This window comes from Aethalodelphis obliquidens, unplaced genomic scaffold (genome assembly GCF_003676395.1).
Source record: "Aethalodelphis obliquidens isolate GAN/ISIS:26980383/991018 unplaced genomic scaffold, ASM367639v1 scaffold1, whole genome shotgun sequence".
Taxonomy (NCBI): Eukaryota; Metazoa; Chordata; class Mammalia; order Artiodactyla; family Delphinidae; genus Aethalodelphis; species Aethalodelphis obliquidens.
In genome coordinates, this window is record NW_020837945.1 from 27,702,854 (window position 1) to 27,724,099 (window position 21,246).

The 21,246-nt window shown below is 34.2% G+C and overlaps 1 protein-coding gene across 5 annotated transcripts in view; it reads right to left on the reverse strand.

The window, feature by feature from the left end:
- The window catches only part of USP25 (ubiquitin specific peptidase 25), a 147,406-nt gene that overhangs the window by 23,902 nt on the left and 102,258 nt on the right, over positions 1-21,246 (reverse strand). For 4 of the 5 annotated variants that reach the window (XM_027102262.1, XM_027102267.1, XM_027102274.1 and 1 more), the window contains 2 exons: positions 19,653-19,853; positions 10,396-10,535 (listed from right to left, as the gene is read on the reverse strand). In XM_027102262.1, coding sequence (XP_026958063.1) covers positions 10,396-10,535; positions 19,653-19,853 — 341 coding nt within the window. Of the gene's footprint in view, positions 1-2,749; positions 2,846-5,040; positions 5,155-10,395; positions 10,536-19,652; positions 19,854-21,246 lie in introns of all 5 variants that reach the window. The other variant, XM_027102294.1, reaches the window with a different exon arrangement.

Here is a 21,246-nt window from a genome sequence, read left to right on the forward strand (position 1 = left end):
TATTTTTAAATTCATGAAATAAAAATTTATTAAGAAAAGTGTTTTAAGAAAATATTCCAGAAAATTTATAATACCTTAGGTTGAAGAAGACTTTTTGTATAGCAGTGAAACTCCAGAATCCAGAAAGGAGAAGAAAGACAGTATAGATATCACAGTATTTTTAAAACTTCTTTATGGAAAAAGGTACCATAAACTAAATTCAAACAGAAATGGCAGACTGGGAAAAAATATAGGACGTACATCCACAGAGAGAGTAATATGTACATCTATACCACAGAATACTAAATGCAGGTGGTGTAGATAATGTGGTAGATATATTGTCTTAACTTTAAGAATACCCACAATATATTTCTGAGTGATATAAGTTACAAAAAATATGAAGAGTAAAAGTTAAAAAATTTCTCTATATATGCATGTTTTTAAAAACAAAAGGAAAAAACCAGAAAGGTTATACAAATGTTAGAAGTGGTTACAACAGGGCAGAAGCAGACTGTTATTAGTTTTACTTAAGACACCTCTATATTACTGAATGATTGCATTTGTATACGTTATTTTTGTTATTTATATGACAAATTTTCTCAAATTTTATATTATCAGCTAGAACTTTCCAAATGCTAATCATTTACCTATACCAAAAGTATACATTAATTATAAACTGATAATGTTCACCTACGTATTCCTCAATTACAGATAGATGAAAATATACACAAATATAAACTTCAGAGATTTTGTGCTGCTTCAAAATCAGAGGGTATATTTAAAAAGACAAATATATGAGATATAGAAAATACACAAAGGATAAGATGCAAAGGGCATCCCCAAAGTGATGATGAAAGGAGATCTCAAGACATCAGTTATATACCAGGAATAAAGGAAAACCAATGCAAACTGGAGCAGGTCATAAAGCTCCAGAATAGAATTCCACAAGAAAATAAAGCTGACAAAGAACAGAGCAAAAAACTAAGCAAATAAAAAACAAAACAACCAATTCCAAGGAAAACGAAAGATGAGGGAAAAGAAGTAAAAGTAATAATATGTATGACTTAGTTCAACCCTGAGTAGCACACAAGAAATAATAATACAAGCTGAGAATTCTGAATTAATCAAATGACAAGATTCTTATACACATATTGCGTGTGTGTGTGTATGTTGATGGAGGGATGAAAACTGTATGTGCTGGTGCGTGTATATGGGGCAGGAGAATAAAGAGGGCTCATCATTCACGTCCCATGGTAGGGAATTCAACAGGAAATGTGTAAACTAAGAATCACAAAATCACAAGCACTCTACATAAAGATATAGAATTAATGCCAAAAGGATTTGATGAAATAACTGAAAGCTGTTACCAGAGCTGGGGGTGGGAGGGCTATGATGTGACTACTGTTGTTTGTAGTATGTACAATTAGTTGGCTCTTTAAAATATATGCAGGTATTAATTTAATAAAAGTTAAGTTTCCAGTTCAACTGGAAAATAGATAAAGGTACCCAACTTGACAAAGATGACAATGGTACTATCAATGACAGATAACTCTTCCATAAGAAACAGAAGAAAACTTTTGAACACACATATTTAGTGTTTTCTAAGAAAAGAAATGTAGACTGCCTGGGAATAAGGATTAATTTTTAAACATAAAAGTTGTTTTTCTTTTCTTTCTTTCTTTTTTTTTGATAAGAGTAGTTTTCAACCTCTCTCATGGGATCTTAACAGAGTGAACAACTCATCTTGGGACCAGCCTGCCAGAACTTCAACAGTTTAGCACCTAAGTCCTATATCCCAGGAAACCCTTCAGTCCCAGGCATACCAGGATGATTGGTCACTCTAATTCTAACCAGTTCAAAAGTGTTTATTGATATAAGGCTACTAATCACAAGGCCTTTGTTTATACTATATACCAAAAGGAACACTGAAAATAAGCAGTTTCTTAAAGACTGCAGTGAATGGTGGTATAGAACATTAAGGGAAAATTTTAGATTTTAAATGTCAAGAAAGGGAACATGTAGCTTTGTTGAAGTGAACTATACCTCAATAAAGCTGTTTTTTTTTTTTTTTAAATAACAAACACTAAAAGGGGCCTGAATTGGCTTTGGTTAACCTAAAGAAAGTGACAAACGAAACACAGTGTTTTCATCTTTCAAATATATAAGAACAAATAATAATGTAATCAAAACATTACATCTGGTATTAGAGGGAATAAAGATTTAGTCATGGAATAATGCATCAGCTTGATGGCCTCAAGTCTTGAAATGACAAGGATATTAAAATTAATTATGGAGAAAACAAGAAATATAAGATAATAAATGAATGAATCATTTTAGAAACAACTAAATGAAGAAATCAATTTAGTATGAAATGATAATAAAAGTAAAGAAAAATATTATAATTTTGACTAACAATATTACCAGAGGAGAAAATAAACTATTGCCAGAAGTATTTACTCAGTTCCTATTTTTGCCCATCAATACCCTTTATTTGCTTCAAATACAATAAATTTCTGCTAACAAATCAGAGGTGTACTATTAGGATAGCTCAGGTAAATTGCTTTGTTTTTGTTTAATTATCTGACTTTAAAAAGAATAATCAGTCTTAGATTCATGCATAAAAGAAACCCCTAGAACATTATGTGGCCATGATTAGCCATGGATAGGAAGAGAGAAGGTATACAGGAAAACAAATTTAATTCAAGGAAATAAAACGTTTTAAGAAGTTTATTTAAAAAATAAATAAATAAAATGAAAACGTTCATTGTACCTTAAAGAACCCTGCTTCAGGGCCACACCTGTCATATACATTCCGGGATTTACCTATCGCCATGATAATACCTTGCATGTTCGGTGTCATCATGATCTGCCACAAGGGATTTAAAGTAAGAACTTTTGAATGGTTATCACAAAAAAAAATCAAAAAACCAAAATAATTCCTTTACATGCAAGTTAAAAGTCCTTTGTTTTTACATGCATGTTAAAAGTCCTTTGTTTTTCACTATTTATAAATCAAACGTTGCACTTTTTTGTAGCAAATGTGATCTGATATGCATATAAGTATCTCGAAATCTTCCATACAGGGCCACAGTTAGCTGACATCGTGCCTTTGTGCGAAGTGCAAAAAGGCATACTGTCTGAACTGAAGAATTTTTTTAAAAGGCACCCCCTTCTTGACAGACAATTTAGAAAAATGTGCTGCTCTCTAAGAGAACCATTTAGAAAAAGCAACACTTTTTTTATTAAAAAAGATGCCTCTTCTTTAAGGCTCGGGGAACTGAGCATTAGCTCAATTCCAACTCCACTTCTGCCGGTTGGCCTGGCACCCCTGCCTGCACAACCATACAGTCTAAATATCTAAGCAGCAGCCCTGTACCCATATGACTTCTTTTTAAAAGTTACAAGGCACATGCACTGTTAAACTATCACTCCAACGAATTAAAAAAAAAACATATACACAAAACACAAAAAAAACTCTGCCAAGAGCATAAGCACTTGCACAAAAGGTAGTGTTAAATGATTAATCACAATTCTACTTTTTTAAATGCCAGAAGGCTCACCCTAAAACAAGCACTAAGATGCTTGATCAACAAATTAACATTTTTACTAAAAACATGCCAGTTTCCATAATCTGCAAGCACCAACATGGTAACAGTTAAACAGAAAAACGTACTGCTATTAAGTACTAAATATTTAAATATTTCTTTGTCTTCATAATAGTTTATTATGTACTATGCCATTTTGTATAATGGACTTGGGCAACTGTGGACTTTCTTATCTGCTGGGGACAGGGAGGGTACTGGAACCAATCCACCGCGGATACCAAGGGATGACTGTATTCTTAAATGTTTGTATTTTAAAATATCTGCAAAGTGAAACAACTCAAGACACTAAGAAGCTATCATATTAGAGCAATAAAGAGACTGCATCCATTACCTCTGATGCACTGAACCTATTACCCATAGTATTTATTTTGGAGTACACACTGACAGTTGCAATATACCTAACATTAACTGCTTCAGAAAATCCTTCTGGCCAGTTCCTGACTCACAAACCTGCTTCTTATTCTCTTTACGGCCCATGCTTTCTTACAGTAGCACAGTAATAGTAATGTCTTTATGACACGTCTGATTTTGCTGATTAACTCATATAAGAGTTTAATCATAACCTTGAAGTAAGTCTGAAAAAAAACATTACTTGGAAAAAACTATTCAATATACATTCAATTCTCATCCATGCCAGTAAAAACTAACAAATGATAGAATCCAGGGTCTGTCTTTTCTGTTGTTACTATTCAGAAACAGCTTTACTGGCCCCCTCTCAAATACAGAAAAGATCAAAACTGAACAGTGTAAAGAAAAACGTGGTAAAGGGGAAAAAATATCTGATGGGATCAGGACAACAGCAATTTTCATCTGGATTCCCAAGAACCATATCATGGGAAACAAAAATGCCTCCATACTGTTAGAAAACTAAGTAGATGAGAATTAACAGTGGGGCAGTAAGAAGAGATAAGATGGAGGTGCCCACTGTATACAACACTGGTAGGCATTCGACTATGTTGATGAATCATTCAATTCAGTCACACAGAGGGTGCAGAAGAAAAAAGAACAAAACAGTTATCTATACACTAATCTGTATCTAATCTATATCTATTCAGATTGTAGGATCTTCTGGTAGGAAATAGTGGCAAAGTATTATAATCCATAATTCAAGGAAAGTAGGAAAGGAAAATATTTTTAAGTGCTCAAAATTTCTGCTATTTAAACAAACCTTATCAAAACCTATCAACCCTAGAGTAAACAAATCCTATGTCTGCACAAAAGAATTAACTCTAGCAACATAAAATTATTCTTTTGACAAATCCATAAGCTTTCTACTTAAATCTTCATTTGAAATTCGAAGTACTGTCAGCAATTGGTAAGGTAATTTCAGACTGTGGGTGGCAAAGCTGTATGTTATGCAGCAACAGACAATGTAAGGGTGCAGGCATGCCCAAAGTGCTTGCATTAAATAGCAAAAAACAAGTGGAAACAGTGCAGAGGGCTATAATAAAGGTACCTCGTCATCATAACCCCCCTCCTTTGACTCAATCATAAATTTCCCTACATGAGGAATCGCCACCTCTACAACTTGCTGGTTAGAAGGTGGTTGGCTTGTGGTATTTTCAGGTTTCTGCAGAAGAAAATCATTAGTGTGAACATTAGAAAAGAGCACAATGGAAGCACTCAGTTTAAGTGCATAGACTCTTGATCCTTTCAAAAATACCTGCATTTTTTTTAGCATGAAATGAAAACATCTAAAACTGAACACTAAAGCAAATGCATTAATCAGGTAATAATACAAGATTTCCAGCTTTCACTTTGCATCTCAAACACTAAATTAAATTTTAATTTTTTTTCCCACAAAGCATCTTCAAATTCTTAAAAATAGTTAATACTGAAGTTGTATTTCCTACTGCTGTCTCTACAGGTGAAAGTTTTATTTACTTTTTTATTTTTTAATATTATTTTTTTTCCTGTACGCGGGCCTCTCACTTTTGTGGCCTCTCCCGTTGTGGAGCACAGGCTCCGGACGCGCAGCTCAGCGGCCATGGCTCACGGGCCCAGCCGCTCCGCGGCATGTGGGATCTTCCCGGACCGGGACATGAACCCGTGTCCCCTGCATTGGCAGGTGGACTCTCAACCACTGCGCCACCAGGGAAGCCCTTATTTACTTTTTAAAATTCTAATAACTCCACAAAGCCTTTCTAGAGATCTCCATCAAAATAAGATATGACCTCCTCTGAATCCAGGAGAGTCTGTAAGTTTTCTTTCTTATGATTTTACCTTTCTATCCTTTCTAATAATCGATTGTATAGCTACTTAATATCCACACTCTACTGTGTTTAAACCCACTCGGTCGCAGCCTATGAGACCTAGTACAATATATTTACATCATGAGTGTCCAGTGAATTCTTGTTTTGGGGAAAGCTGCTAGAAAGTGATATCCATTTTTAAAAACTCAGATTCTTCTTCTTTTCTTTGTTAACAAATTCTAAGAATTTCACTAACCCAAACTAATGGAGTGGAAGCCAGTGTGAAATCCAGAAAGTCCACTCAAAGACACTAATATGGGGCTTCCCTGGTGGTGCAGTGGTTGAGAGTCCGCCCGCCGATGCAGGGCACACGGGTTCATGTCCTGGTCTGGGAAGATCCCACATGCCACGGAGCGGCTGGGCCTGTGAGCCATGGCCTCTGAGCCTGCGTGTCTGGAGCCTGTGCTCCTCAACGGGAGGGGCCACAACAGTGAGAGGCCTGCGTACTGCAAAAAAAAGACACTAATATGGTTCATTCAAAACACTGTTCAGATTTCACAAGGATCTTACTTTACTGAATGGATTTATAACTAGCATATTCACTATTCACCTACAAACAAATTTCAGAAGTACTTAAGGTGCCTGAAAGCAGCTTGCTTAAGTAATTTCAATTGCACCACAGGGCTTCCCTGGTGGCGCAGTGGTTGAGAGTCCGCCTGCCGATGCAGGGGACGCGGGTTCGTGCCCCGGTCTGGGAGGATCCCACGTGCCGCGGAGCGGCTGGGCCCGTGAGCCACGGCCGCTGAGCCTGCGCGTCCAGAGCCTGTGCTCCGCACCGGAAGAGGCCACAACAGTGAGAGGCCCGCGTACCGCAAAAAAAAAAAAAAAAAAAAAAAAAATTGCACCATAAAAATTTCCCTAAGCAAAGATGAACTTTACTTTTGACATCAAATAAACAGAAAATTTTAATAAAAACAGAGTGGTTTTACTGCAGTTTAAAATACAGGTAAATTTTAGTGATGTGAAGATTTTCTGAATATTCCGAAGTACATATGCAGAAGAAGTTTAACTGAACAATAAAACAAGAATAATGGCCAAGACCGGCATTGCTTCCTTTAAAAGAAATGTTATTTTTAACCATAACATTTTCAGAAAAGCTTTCCTCGTTCTGCTTGAGTCCTCAATTTTTCAATAGGAACCAACCAACCTGCATGGTTGTCATGATCTTGAGAGCTAATATTCAGCTAACCCAAAACCTGACACATTAATTGTTGTTCTATAAATGATAGGTATTACAAATATTATACTATTATGCTTCTTGAAATTGCTTATACCGGAATAATCCTAACCCAATATTACTACTTACAGAGATAAGCTTGGTCTATGACATTTAATTAAGGATTTTTAATCCTTCCAGCATTTGAGAGAGGAAGAATTGTCCTACGTCTCCATTCACAAGAGTGAAATATAAGCAGGTAAACTAAGAAATTTGTCTTAACTTTTGGTGAAAAATTTCTCATAAGCAAACCAACCCAAAACAATACTATATTAAGAAGAAAAAATACAAATTTAAGGCAAGTAGCAACCAGAAAATGTATTCCTTAGAATACTTATCCTTAAAAAATGACATGTTTCCTTTGAAAAATAACTGCACTTAGGAAAAATAAATGTTCTATAATCCTTTCCAGTTGCCACAGAAGAGTTTCAACAGCAATAACACTAATTAATTATTTGGGTGAAAGTTGAAAAAGGGAAGAAATTTTGGGCGTATGTAGTTATTTTGTGTTCATCAAGTTTAGATATCCTAAAGTAATAAAAAATTTTCATATAAAGAATTTTAGGGTTCACTGAAGTACATTTATCTTTTCCTTTTACTGTCAGGTCCCATATGAACACCTTAACAAAGGCTGAACTTGAAAGAGATTAAAGATAAGTTCCTCAGTTAATAAGTTGTAAAAATAATTAGAACACAAAGATTTTTATTAATTGCCTGAATCTATTAAATACATGATTTTTTAAAAAAGTGGTCCCATAAAAGGGTGATTAGAAAGCTATATATCTTCAACCCCTTTGGCTCCCTTAATATGCTCATACCATTTTAACCTACTAACTTATGGGGAATCTAGTCTAAAGAAATAACCAGAAATATGGAAAAAGTTTCATTTTTAACAGCCTATTTATAATAATGTAAAAGTAGAAATCAATATATAAGGGGGAATGAGTAAGTAAGAATTTAATCACTTAATGGAATACTATTCAACCATTAAATGTTTTTTAGTTTGTAACATGGGGAAACGGTTATGTTCAGTGATTAAAAGAAGAAAAGTTAAGATATAAAATTTTATATACAGTAGTAACTCAATTACAAAAATAAATCCCAAATCTGTATATAAGAATGAAAGAAAACATACCAACTCATTAAGTGATTAACTTTGGGTAGTGGAAATATGCATGATTCTTTCTTAGAGTCTACTTTTTTGAATTTTTAAATTTTCTAAAATATTTCACTTAAAATGAAAGACATTCTTCTAAAAAGCAAGCTGTCTAAACATCTGGAGAGTATCTCTCTATGGTTTCTGTGATTCTAAGCTTTCCAGGAAATTCTTCTTCTACTAAGGTTGGAACTTTATTGTGTATTTGTGAAATGTTTAGGATTTAAGTAACAGAAGGAAATAAAGAGAGACTTAGGGCCTACACTACATGCTAGGCACTTAAAAAAATGATCTTAATTCATCCGACAATCACCTCCATTCTATATAAAAGAAAACTAAGGTTTAGAAAAATTAAGCAACTTATTCCAGTTTGCATAGCTAGCAAGAAGTAAAATTAATATTCAAAAACCCAGGACTATTTAATCCCCAAATCTAAAGACTCTGAAATTTAGTTTCTAATGTATACCTTTAAATGAGAAAACCCAGTAGGTGGTTACCATGATCCTAAGCAACTGACCATGAGACCAGGAACCACTGGTCAGACAGTCATGATTAATATATTCTCAGATATGCTGCAGAATTTATACAGACAATGTGGCCAACTATTGGTGCTACTCCAGAAGATATGCCAGATAGAAAAATATTTATGCTAGCTATCATATTCCCTCAATGCCATCTTTTTTCAAGTAAAGGTGAAGCAGCAGATTGCTAGCGTATAAGATGATATCCATATGAATAAACTAATCAATCAAAATTTAAGTGCTGATTTCTACAAATTTAAATTACACGATTAGCCGAACTAAAAAAAAAAAAAAAATCATGATTCTACATTAAGCTAATTAATGCTTCCAGCTTTCTGATACCAGTTAAAAGAATGATACTTATTAACCATAATGTAGGCTCTAACAAATAAAAATCTTAATTAGCAAAAGCCCTGGCAAATTATTTTTTTTATATCAGGCAAAAATGTTTCTCCCTTGTTACCTACTCCTGTGTTTTTTCTCCCTCCCTAGGGTTTCTTCTACCATCCCCCAAGAAGTAGAAATCCCAGATCTATTAAAAGAAGCATTTTTCAGGAAGTGCTTTAGAGTTAGCAGTTCCTCATCTCAAGTTTTTTAGTCTCCAGGGACATTTGCAAAATTCGAAATGATCAAAAAAAAATCTATATTAATACGTTTTTTAATGGTAAGATGATATATAATCAAACTTTTTCAAAAAGGAAATTAAATTAAAAAATAATTTCTGATTACTTTGTTCATCAAAACATAATTAACAGAATACTCTATTAATTGAACATTTTGGTTAATCAAGATCTTATCATATTAAAGACATCACTGTAATTAGCAGGCTATTGTTGAGATTAAGTTCACTCAGTGGAAAATTATGTGTTGAAAAATTACATGCCCTGTTCGCTTTAGCACTCTAGGAGTGGAATCTTCAAATCCTAAAATTAGCTATCACGAAACTTGTATTAGAGTTGCTTGTGCTCACTAATAAAATAAAAAATAAATGACTATAGCAACTGAATAGTTTTGTAGTATGAAACTCTTGAAACAACATCTCTCAGAATATCATATTCATTGAAACGTAATGCAATACCAATGTGCTCAACTTACTGTTATAAAAAGACACACTTGAATACTTGAAAATTAACAATAAAGGAGGCTTATAATGACAATTTTATACAGGACACGAAATATGCATAAAGTGTTTTATAATATCATATTTATTCTACTAATAATACTCTAACCTAGACTATCTAGTATTTTGTTAAACACAGTCCATGAAACAATGAAATTTATACCTTATATTACCAACTATTCCAATGTAGTAAGACTAAAGATGGGAGGAGGGGTTGAAAGAAAAGAAAAATAATGCTAAATTTTGTACTTCTCTTTTTTAAGTTCCAAATCAAATGACTAGTTTAGTCTATGATTATAATTTTTCATAATTCTCTAACAGGAAGATAGAAACTTTTTTTTTTAAAAAGAAGCATTTTAAAAATTACAGCTGAGGAAATTACAGCCTGGCAGTTAGGTGACACCTACAATCATTCATCATGTTCAAGCGAAGCCGTCCTTTGGCCTGGTCTCTCCTGACTCCCAGACAGGTCATTCTCCTTATACTGCTAGGAAACCTCGTGAACATTGATGGGTATGTTCAGAGAGCTAAAAGAAAAATTCTTACCGACTGTAAAACTGTTTCAGGACTTTTATCTTCATGCTCATGTGATGCCTTGGTAATTATTCGAATAGTTTCTTCTTTCAAGTGCTTTGAGAAATCACTTCTTGATGGCTGCTCTAGATATTCTGGTTCTCCTGCTTGTGCTTCATGAGAAAAGAATCAATTGTATATCTAATATAAATCAGTGAGTCTATACTAAGATATATCTGTAATTTATTTCTCATTTGAAGTTATACAATAATTAATTTTACTTTACTTACTCAATTTAAAGTAATACATGCTTCAGTATACAGCACTTCCCCCAGAATTTACCAAAAGAAAGAATCAGATCTCAGAGTAGTCAAATAATTACTGAAGAAAGCACTCATTATAGTTTATGCTAAGAAATTCATAGTAAATTTCTTTGTCATGATAAGTATCAAAGTCTAACTTTGGAAAATCATGAGCATTCTACCAAAAAAAAAAAGAAAAAAAAAAGAGGTGGGGGGGGTGGTTTGTACAACAATCCTGGTCTGAGTTTCTGTAGACAGCACAGTAGCTGTTTTTCTGGACACAGTATCCTTTTTCATACTTACCTAACAAAATCCTAACCCTGAACGAACCCAACCTTCTATCTTTTCTGAACCTGTTCCTGGTAGCTGAGTGTTGTCAGAGAAAAACAATTAAAACTTGCCAAACTGGTACCAATATAAATTCAAGACTTCAAATACTACTTCTGTGAAGAACTCCTAAAGTTATATCTACTGCCTATGTTCTGAGTTCGAAACCCACAGATGCAACAATGTACTCTGAATGTCCACTGGGTATTTAACAGACTACCCCAAAATCCTTATACGACCTACAAGGCGTTATATAAATGGGTCTCTGCCTATCTCTCCAACATCGCCAGGTGTCCTTTGCCCTTTACTCAAAAAGGAACACATACCAGACTTTTTTCAGCTTATCTAATACATCAGAGAAGAGGTTTACCTTCCAACTTTTGTATCTTTCCTCATTTTCTTCCCTTTGCCTGTGTGTTCACCAATTCTCATCCCCCCCCACCATCTAATAACTTCTATATATCCTTTTGTTTGAATATCACTTCCTTATGGAAGTATTCCTGATAACCCCATTTCTAAAGCCGGGTTGCTCCTCCTCAACACTACTGACATTTTGGTTCAGATGATTCTTTGGTGTGGAGGATTGTCCTGTGTACCCAGGCATCTACCCACTAGATGCCAGTTGTACTGTCTCCGCAGGTGTGACAACCAGAAATGTCTCCAGTGTTGTCAAACGCCGTCTGAGGGACAAAATCACTCTCAGGTGAGAATAACTGCTCTAGAGTAAACGTATACTTTCTTTTTAATAGCACTTACCACACAATTATAACTTCATTATTTTTGTTAAGTATTTGTTTCAAGCCCATATCCCCTGCTAGACTGTAAGAATCCAAAGAGCAGTGATGCTATCTCCCTTTTGTATTGCTATTTCTTCAATACCTAGCATATAATAAGCACACAATAACTTAATGGAACAAATGAATTAATAAGCTAATGAATGGATAAAAAGAAATAAGAAAGTACACTAAAATATTCTACAGCGTTACTGGGATAGGATGAGTCCTTGCTCAATCAATTGGTGGGACACGACAGGATTACTGTCAACCTTTCCAATATTTTACTAATTTAAAACTTTTCTCAAAGTGAAATATTATTCAAAAAGAAATAATGTAATTTCAACATAGATGCACGAGCATTCATTTATCCAATGAATTCTAATTAAGTGTCTAACTATGTGCCTGGCTGTAGGCTAGGCACTGGGACTCTGAGTGTGAACAAAGCAGCCAGTCCCTACCCCCATGGAATTTATAGTCAACTATGGAGAAAGTTACTAACCAAAGAATCACGCATATGAATTGTGACAATATCATAATAATACATTATAGGAATAAAATGGGGCAAGGGTAATTTAGGTTATGGGATATAAGATAAACTGACTTCTTAGCTGAAGTTAAATGGATTAGGTTTGAAAATGGAAGAATGAACAGCCCATGAAATGAGCATAAGCTCAGTCCAAAAGGCATCTAGTGTGGCTGGACTATAGTATAACAAGAGGGGAGAGGTGGCAAGAGATGATGCAGATAGGGACAAAACGGAGGCCTTTGAGTCACAGAAGTTTTGAAGGGCAAAGCAAGTGAATAAACATTTTAAATACAATGGCAACATGTCAAGTTTAAAGAACATTATTCTGACCACACTGCAAAGAACAGATTAGAGAGGAAAGTAAAACTAGAAGTCAATGAAAGTACTAAAAGGTACTACAGCAATACGAGCAAGAAACGACTATTCTTTTGGATAACAGAGACAGCAAGAAAGAGAGAATTGGTTAGATTCAAGATGCATTTTAGACATAAAGGTTTGGAGACTGATGTGAAGATGACTTAAATTTTGGGTATGAGTGATTAGGATAATGGGAGTGAAATACACTATGACAAGGAAAACTAAAGGAAGAAATGCTTACAATGTGTGTGATAGGTAAAGAAGTTTAAAAAAGTTAAATGTCTTCATTTCTGTATTTCCTGACTTTGGACTGCAATGTTCTTTCAGTGTCCCTGTATGATAGACAAGGTTAAGAAAATCTTAACCACTACAACTCCAGCTTAGCAAATCTTCTGCTTCTGGAAGCTTTCGTAAGTGAATTAAGTCAGCTGCTCTAGGGATTAACAGAGAGAGACTTCTTGTTGATAAAGCTTTCATTACTTGTGTTTTCCCTCTTTGTCTCTTCTCACTGTAATAGATAAAACATCAGTAGTTGATAATAGGATGTGAGCGTAATGCAATGAGGGCCAAGAAATCCATCTGGCGTGACACTGGTCTAAGCCAGGGAAACCTGGACAATGTATGTAAATTAAGTCCTTAAGAGAAAAAGTAATTTTATCTGATCGACACAGTCAAATACACCTTAGGTCCCCAGCGTCAAGGTTTCCTTCCACATAGGGATTTGAGTCCAAAAACCTTATGTGATGCTGAATGATTCTGCCTCAATGTCATATAAAACTATTTCCTCTAGAACTTTCCCTGTGTAAATATCTTCCAGGGAACTTATTTGAGTGGTACTGTAATCACAGTAGGTAAACCTATAAATATTCGGTTCTGGGAGTTTGGAAACAAAAACCCAAACTTCATTCCCAACATGTTTGTTGAGCATATGCCATTTTTAGTACCGAGCTAGGTATTAACAATGGTTTAAAAAAAAAAAAAAAAAAAAAGACAGAAAATTTACTCACTTTAAGGAACTCTCAACAAAATCAGATAAATGTATACTCCATTACAACACGAAGTACTGAATGCAATAACAGACTTATGCACAACGTCCTACAGAAACATTGTGGACCTAATACACACACTTGGAATGATGCTGCATGCTAAGAAAGGAGGAATGTCAACTGAGCTGAGTCTTGAAGGATTTGTAGAGAAAATTATCTTGATGAGAAACAAGATGATTCCAGGCAGAAGGAATAGCATATGCAAAGGCACTGTAAGGACAGATAAAAGATTAATAAAATCCTTGCTATTAATGAGCCTTTACACTGGTAATCAAGATGAAATATAACATAAATTTGGTAGTGAGAATAGATTGGGACTAGAATAGAGGAAAAAAGGTAATAATTGCTACAGGGGTAATTAGGGGGATTCATAAAGATTTGGGGATATGAGGAAAGTCTTAAAATGGATAAAATTTCAAGAATAGTGAGGATAAGAGGACATTTTCCAAATGAAGGATACTTCATGAGCAAAGCCTTAATGACAGGAAAATAACCTACAAGCAAGAATAATGGGGAATACCCTGGCTTAGATGAAACATAGAATAGTAGTCTTGAAAGAATTACAAGGGAGTCAGATTATAATAGAGGGTCTTCATAAAAAAGGAAAGAGGTTTTAGCTTCATTTTGTCAAACCAGAAGAGTAAAAAACATGTTCACTAGAACAAATAACCAAAGGAGGAAAATAAAAGGCTCTTTCCACTACCTAGACATAAGCACTATTAATATTTTTAGTATTATATATTCCAGATTTTACCTACCCAAATTTTTTTAAACAAAAAGTTATTCTGAATATACTGTTTTTAACTTAATATAACAAACATTCTTCCTGTCGATACAATTTTTACTGGTTATACCGTGTTCTTCTGTATAAAGGGCTCATACAACTAATATTTTACCATACATTTAGGCAATTTCCATTTCTTTGTTAAAAACAACATTAGGACAAAACATCTGGCTCTTTTATGCTTTTTGCACGCACAATAGTTTTTGTTCATCCTGTAACCCTATAGAAGTCTCACGCAACAGTTTTTGTTCATCCTGTATCCCTATAGAAGTCTCATCCCTGCTAGCCTATATAAATGGTAAGAGCTCAATAAACAGAGACCACGCTGTTTCCTTTATGCACTAACTGGCATTTTATGTACTAACTGGTCCCACAGTTATTAAAGTGTTATTGTTCAGGCTTCAGCTTGAAATACAGCTGGTGATTACTTATGTGACATTTGTTACTCTTAATTCCTGGGAAGTTTTCTTTAGTTACCTACCTGCAGCTACAAACTCCTAAACACACTCATTTCACCGTGAATGACCAGTTCTCTGTAGAGGTATAAAATGTCCCTGTACCCGGAGTATCTTTCTAATCATTTATTTAGTTTATGGATGCTTCACTGAGATTTTTGGATGGCTATCCTCCACATAAGATATTTTCCAGCCATGTTCTATGTTGATAATAGAACTTATTCATTCACCTATTTGGCTGTTATATAAAATCCAACATTCTGAGAGTACTCAGAACTTGCTCCTTTAGTCCACCTTCATGTTGAAGTAAGGGGTTGGGAGGACCTTGGGGGTGTTCTATGCCTGTTTCCTGGTTGTGGCCTTTAGCATTTTAAGAGTCAACTTGACAAGCAATTGACTTTCTGTTAAAGCATAAGGATCTGCTCTCTAATCAACTATTTAAAAAAAGAACAACAACTCATATCTTTCAGAAGTATTTTATACCTTAACTTACTAATGAGTCATACTTATTACATGCACATTTAGAACAATATTTAAAGAGTACTGCATCAAAGAATAGCAGTCCATTTTTCTTACAGAAATGTATTTAAAATCAATGATTCCCCAAAAGCAGCCTATAAAGAGCCATGCTAAGCTGGCTGCATAGAATCATCACAGAAACAATTTTAAGACTTCAGATTCCTAGGTGGCACCACAAACAGAATTCTCAGCAATGTGGGGAGTAGAGGCTTAGGAACCAAAGTTAAACCTAAAAATTATCCAGGATAGAGCTATATCTGCACAACATACTTTTAGCCTTCTTCCCTAATGTATAGTTATTTTGGCTATCCTTTTTTTTTTTTTACATATACACCTTTACTGGAGTATAACTGCTTTACAATGTTGTGTTAGTTTCTGCTGTACAACAAAGTGAATCAGCTATACGCATACATATATCCCCATATCCCCTCCCTCTTAAGCCTCCCTCCCAATCCCACGCCTCTAGGTGGTCACAAAGCACCAAGCTGATCTCCCAGTGCTATGCAGCAGCTTCCCACTAGCTATCTATTTTACACTCCTTTTTAAGTGTAATTTTACATTCCTTTTTAAACGGTTGCATTCCCATACACTGAGGATCACCCCTAGGAGACTCATTATTGCAATTTCCATAGGGAATGAAATCAAATCAGAAAATATTCAAGGGGCATCAACCATTTGTCATTTATTATGCGAGATTCTGGAGATTTAAATAAGAACATCACCTGGTCCGTTTTAAAGGAACTTGAAAATATTGAGGATATTGTTCATTCTACCAGGTCTGACTCTCAGGAACCAGCTGTACTTTCCTGGAATATCAGCTTATTTTTGTCAAAAATGAGGTCATTTTTTGGTTTCAGCTCCTTTCTTTCTGCTTTTAAAATCTGAGTATGTTATATATATTGTAAGGACTTCAAATAGTTTTTGAGTAAGATATGGGTAACACAAGCAAAACAGGCAAAGCTCTCTCTCCTTCAGAATAATTTGTTTTATACATACAGCCTAGAGCCATGCTGCTTAACCACAGGTACACCTCAGAATTATCTGAACATCTTTTTAAAAATATATATTCTGGACCCTTCCTCCACTGATTCTGAGCCCAGTAAATCTTAGGTGGTATGTCCTGTTTATACTCAGAAAAAGTCCCCCAGGTAATTCTGATGTATCGATATATACCGTGGTAAAGAACCGTTGGCTAAATCTCTAAACATAAGTGTTAAGGTAAGTTTTCTTTTGCACTAGGCAGGTTAGGGAGGTAGTGTGAGATGGACTAAAGAATACTTTTCTATCATTTATTATTTAGTTTCAGTAAGACAATGAATTGTGTGGGAGAAGTGATGCCTATGGATTTCTTCGTCACCTGTTAAAGAAGAGGAACAAATACTCATTTAATTAATACTATATAAATTAATATTCTTATTTGGAATATCACCCTTAAGAAATTGGATTTTAATGGTTCTTAGGTTACAGCTTTACTGAAAAGATTTGCAGGGAGAGAAAAAAAATCACTGATGGATTTTATAAACAGGATTTCCTTGTATTACTTCCACTAGTCACTCATAATCCTAATGCACACCTGAGAGATTTAAACACAGGTTCTCTTTCATAGTCTGAAAGTATTACACCAAATTAAACAAATTACTTTGAAAACTGTGAGGAGAAACAGGAAAAAGATGGCATAGGCATTAAAGTAAAATTTCTCTACTTATGATAGGATGTTAAGTGATTCCAATGAACACTATAATAGATTCCCTTATTCAACTGTGGTATGTTAAATTCCCCTGTAACAGAAGATGGATTTCTTAATATGATATGTAAGACAATACAGTAATAGAAACCAATCTTTTAAACAATAATCTCACCCCCAAATTTATAGATTTAGAACATTCTATTTCTACTAACTCAAAATGCATATCTCTAGCAATCCTATACAGGACACAATGTTTTCTACTGAGGCAGTATTGTCACTGCTTTCTAAAAACCCAGTCTGGAAGATAACTATCATAGTAATTACATATGAATTGACCTTTCCATCTCTTTATTTTTTAGTTATTCTGGCTCCTTTCAGAAATACATCTGTACTTCTCTTCAATTTTTTTTTTTTAAAATACTAAAGAGGGACATGAACATATATGCCCAATACCTACTGCTGAATTTTTTAAAACTTACGAAACACCATATAAAGTGTACAATAGGAAGTATTGACCAGGATAAAAAGGGTGTGGAGCATACACACATGTGGCCTTTTCATAGCGAGGGAATATAAGATGACAAATGTAAATAATGGGGAAAAGTTGGCTAGTCCTGTCAGACAGGAATATTAGTGGGGAATATGTATTAGTCTGATTTAGTAAAAATAAAATGTGTCAAGTCTGTAAATTTAGATAGTCTTGTAAGAAACAGAAAAGATGGAAAAGAGACTGTATAGAATTTAATATTTTGATGTTACAAAATATAACTGAGCCAAGAATAATAGGGTTGGAGCTTAACCAATGACTGGAGCACTCACCTTCATCTGAGTGCTTAGGTGCCACTATCACGCCAATTGTGTAGCCCTGTCCTCCCACTAATAAGATAAGAAGAGCCATGTGCAACTGGAGCACTTAAAAGTTAAGCAAAGAATAACAGAGTAGCTCCATCTTGGGGCAAGTTCTAGGGAGTAATTTGGAAAGGATATGTACAGAAGACAAGGGATGAAATCACAAAGAGATGGAACTGACTCAAAAATGAAAGGAACTGTAACATAGTTACTACACTGTGATTTGAACTCAGAAACCTCTTGATATCTACTAAGCTATTTTACTTCCTACTAATATGGACAAAGTTACTATAATGAAACTGCACTGTTGTGAAACTATAGAGTTTCACCTGTTCTACACAGTGGCCCTTGATGTACAGGAAGAAAGTACAGTCCTCGTCTGGTAGAGCTCACCAGAGACTACAATGGTGGTATTCAGATATACTGCACTGCATTTCTGTATCAATATGTTGGTATCTTTGTTGGTATAATACCATTATCTTGGTCTTTTAAAAATTCTGAATCGATGTCACCTAAAATCAAGATCAAGGACTCAACTATTCAATTCATATGAGAACAAGTTCCAAGTCTGAAAGATCTGTGCATGCCTACATCAGTCACCACACCATATTGTGGTATTACAAATCTCTCACTGAAAGAATAATTCCTTCTAAAGTTCAGATGATAATGCTGAAAACTACCTAGGTAAAGCTGCATGGGAATCTGTCTATAAAAGATGAAATTAAACAAACACCTAAAATGCTTTCTTCAAAAATAAAAACAAAACACACAGATCTTACCAAAAAAGGGTGATTCAAAATGATCCACTCAGAGTTATTTAAAAATAAAAAGAGAGAAAGAGACAAATGGGGTTAAGGAAAATATCTGTTTAATTTATCTCTTCTCATTTCCCCAGCCACTAAACAGAAAGAGGACCTTTCCTACAGTACAAAATGTCATCCTAAAATATTTTGACAACTTAGTGATGAAATTAATCTTAAAAAAAACATTAGACATTGTATTTTCAGCTTTGCTAGAAGATACTTTTGTACAGTGTTATTCTTAATATTTTATTGATTTTATCACCTAATAATTGTAGAATGTTTAATATTTATATTTTTATATACTTATCTTCTCATTTGTTTTACAGATCTATACAGATTTTTGCTTGGAATATATTAAATATTTAGTTCCTGCTAATTTTGTTTTTAACTTTAAGAATTCTGAAAAAAAATCAAATAAATACTCTATATGAATTAATACTATCTACCAGTAGTGTTATTTTGCTCAAATATGAAATTATTAGAGTTCATTCCTTTGATAGCTTTAGTGAATTGGCTTGGGTTACCTGCGGTTTCACAGTTTTTCTAAGCATCTTGCCAAAAAAAGTCAATCAAAGTAGGCAGAATAGGTAGTGGGAGAGTTAGCAGAATCATCTCATTTAACTTGAAAATGATATATATGTACATACAGTGTTATCTGGCAAAGGAGTAAACTAAATTGTTGCCTTTTATTATCTCTGAGTGATGGAATTTCAGATGATTTTTACTGGAGTCTTCATATTTTAGGATAACTAAAGTTTTATGTTGTTTTTGCTTTTTCAATGAGCATATCTTATTTTTATAATAAAATATCAATAATAAACATGATATTGATAATAAAATGCAATAAAAGCGGACTAACCTGTTGTCACAGAAGACTCTGACTCTCTCAATTTCTGAGATGCTAAAAGTTTTTCCTGCAAAGCTTTCTGGGCAAGCTGTGCATCCCATTCTTCTAGTTCTTTCTCAAATCGCTGGTTGTCTTCCTCAACAAAATCTCTTAAGTCTGGTGGTAGTGTTTCTATTCCAACAAGGGCCTGCCCAGTTTCTTTATTAAACTCCTCTGCAAATCATATTTCAAAAACTATTATAAAATTAAGGATTAAAGGAAAAATGCAAAGCTCAAAATAGAAGGTGTTTCAAATGTATTTAAAGTACAAATTATTACCACTTGGCGAATCAATATTACCTATATATTAAAAGAAAACCCAAACAAATGCTCAGAAAAACAATGATGCAAATATTTGATAATCCATTATAGGTAATGTTCTCAGCTTTTACTTTTAGGCTGAAGAGTAAAAAAATGGAACAAGACATAAGGCCAAAATTGTTTGCTACTTTTCAAACACTGACATAGTGCTACTTTTTCTATTATAAAATACCAGACGTTTGATTATTCACGAAGTAAAACCACAAAATGAGAAGAAATAACTCATAACCTCGAAAGCTCAAAATAGAACTAAAATTCTTTTTCATCTGAAGCAGTTAAGTATAGCAATATACTTATATGCAATTTGAAAACTAATCAATCAATATAGCAAGATTTCTTTCAACATCACATAAGTAGTACTTAAAAGCGTTACTCAACCTCTACCACACACACACAAAATAAATTTTAGCTTTCAGTCATAAATGAACTGCCTAACTAGTTTTGCTAAATGGTTAAATACAAAAGGAAAGTTTATTTTTATCAGTCTCAACAAACCTTTATTAAGTGCTTTTTATATGCAAAGCCTATATTAGAATATGAGAAATAAAAAGATTAAGACACAGTATGAAATGCTCCCTGGCTTTGAGCAGACCAGAGTGAAGTGCGAAAGACAAGTCAACATACAATTCCAACACACAATAAGTGCCCAATAGAGGTATGCTATGAGAACACAAGGAGGGATACTTTGTGGCAGGTCAAGGAAAACCTGGCAGAGCAGATGACATCTGAATTGAATCCTGAGAGATGAGAAAGAATTAGGCAAAAGAAGAAAGAAATAAGATCATTACTGGCAAAAAATAAAAACAGAAAACATAAGAACATATAGATATAAATGTGTGAAATGATTTGGTGTGAGCCAAAGAAGTTCAAATATTAGTGAAGTACATAAAGTTTGAAATGGACAATGGTTATAAATGAAGCTGGAGAGACAATTAGAGGCCAGAAAATGGAGGCTTTTTATGTCAGGTTAAGGAGCTTGAATATGAGTCAATGTGTGACATAGTCATTAAAGGGATTTTAACAAGGAGAAAAAAGTCTGATTTACATTTTATAATAGTTACTAAATAGTTAACTTTGAATACAAAATATATTCCAGTTTTCAGCCCTGGTCACATTACTTTTCAATTCCAGTTTTCTCACCTACAATAACCCAGCAGCATTTCCTAATCATATTCATCACACTCTTTAGTAAACTACACTTAACTAATCACACCAGAGACCAGAGTCACATAAAAGGGTTACTTAT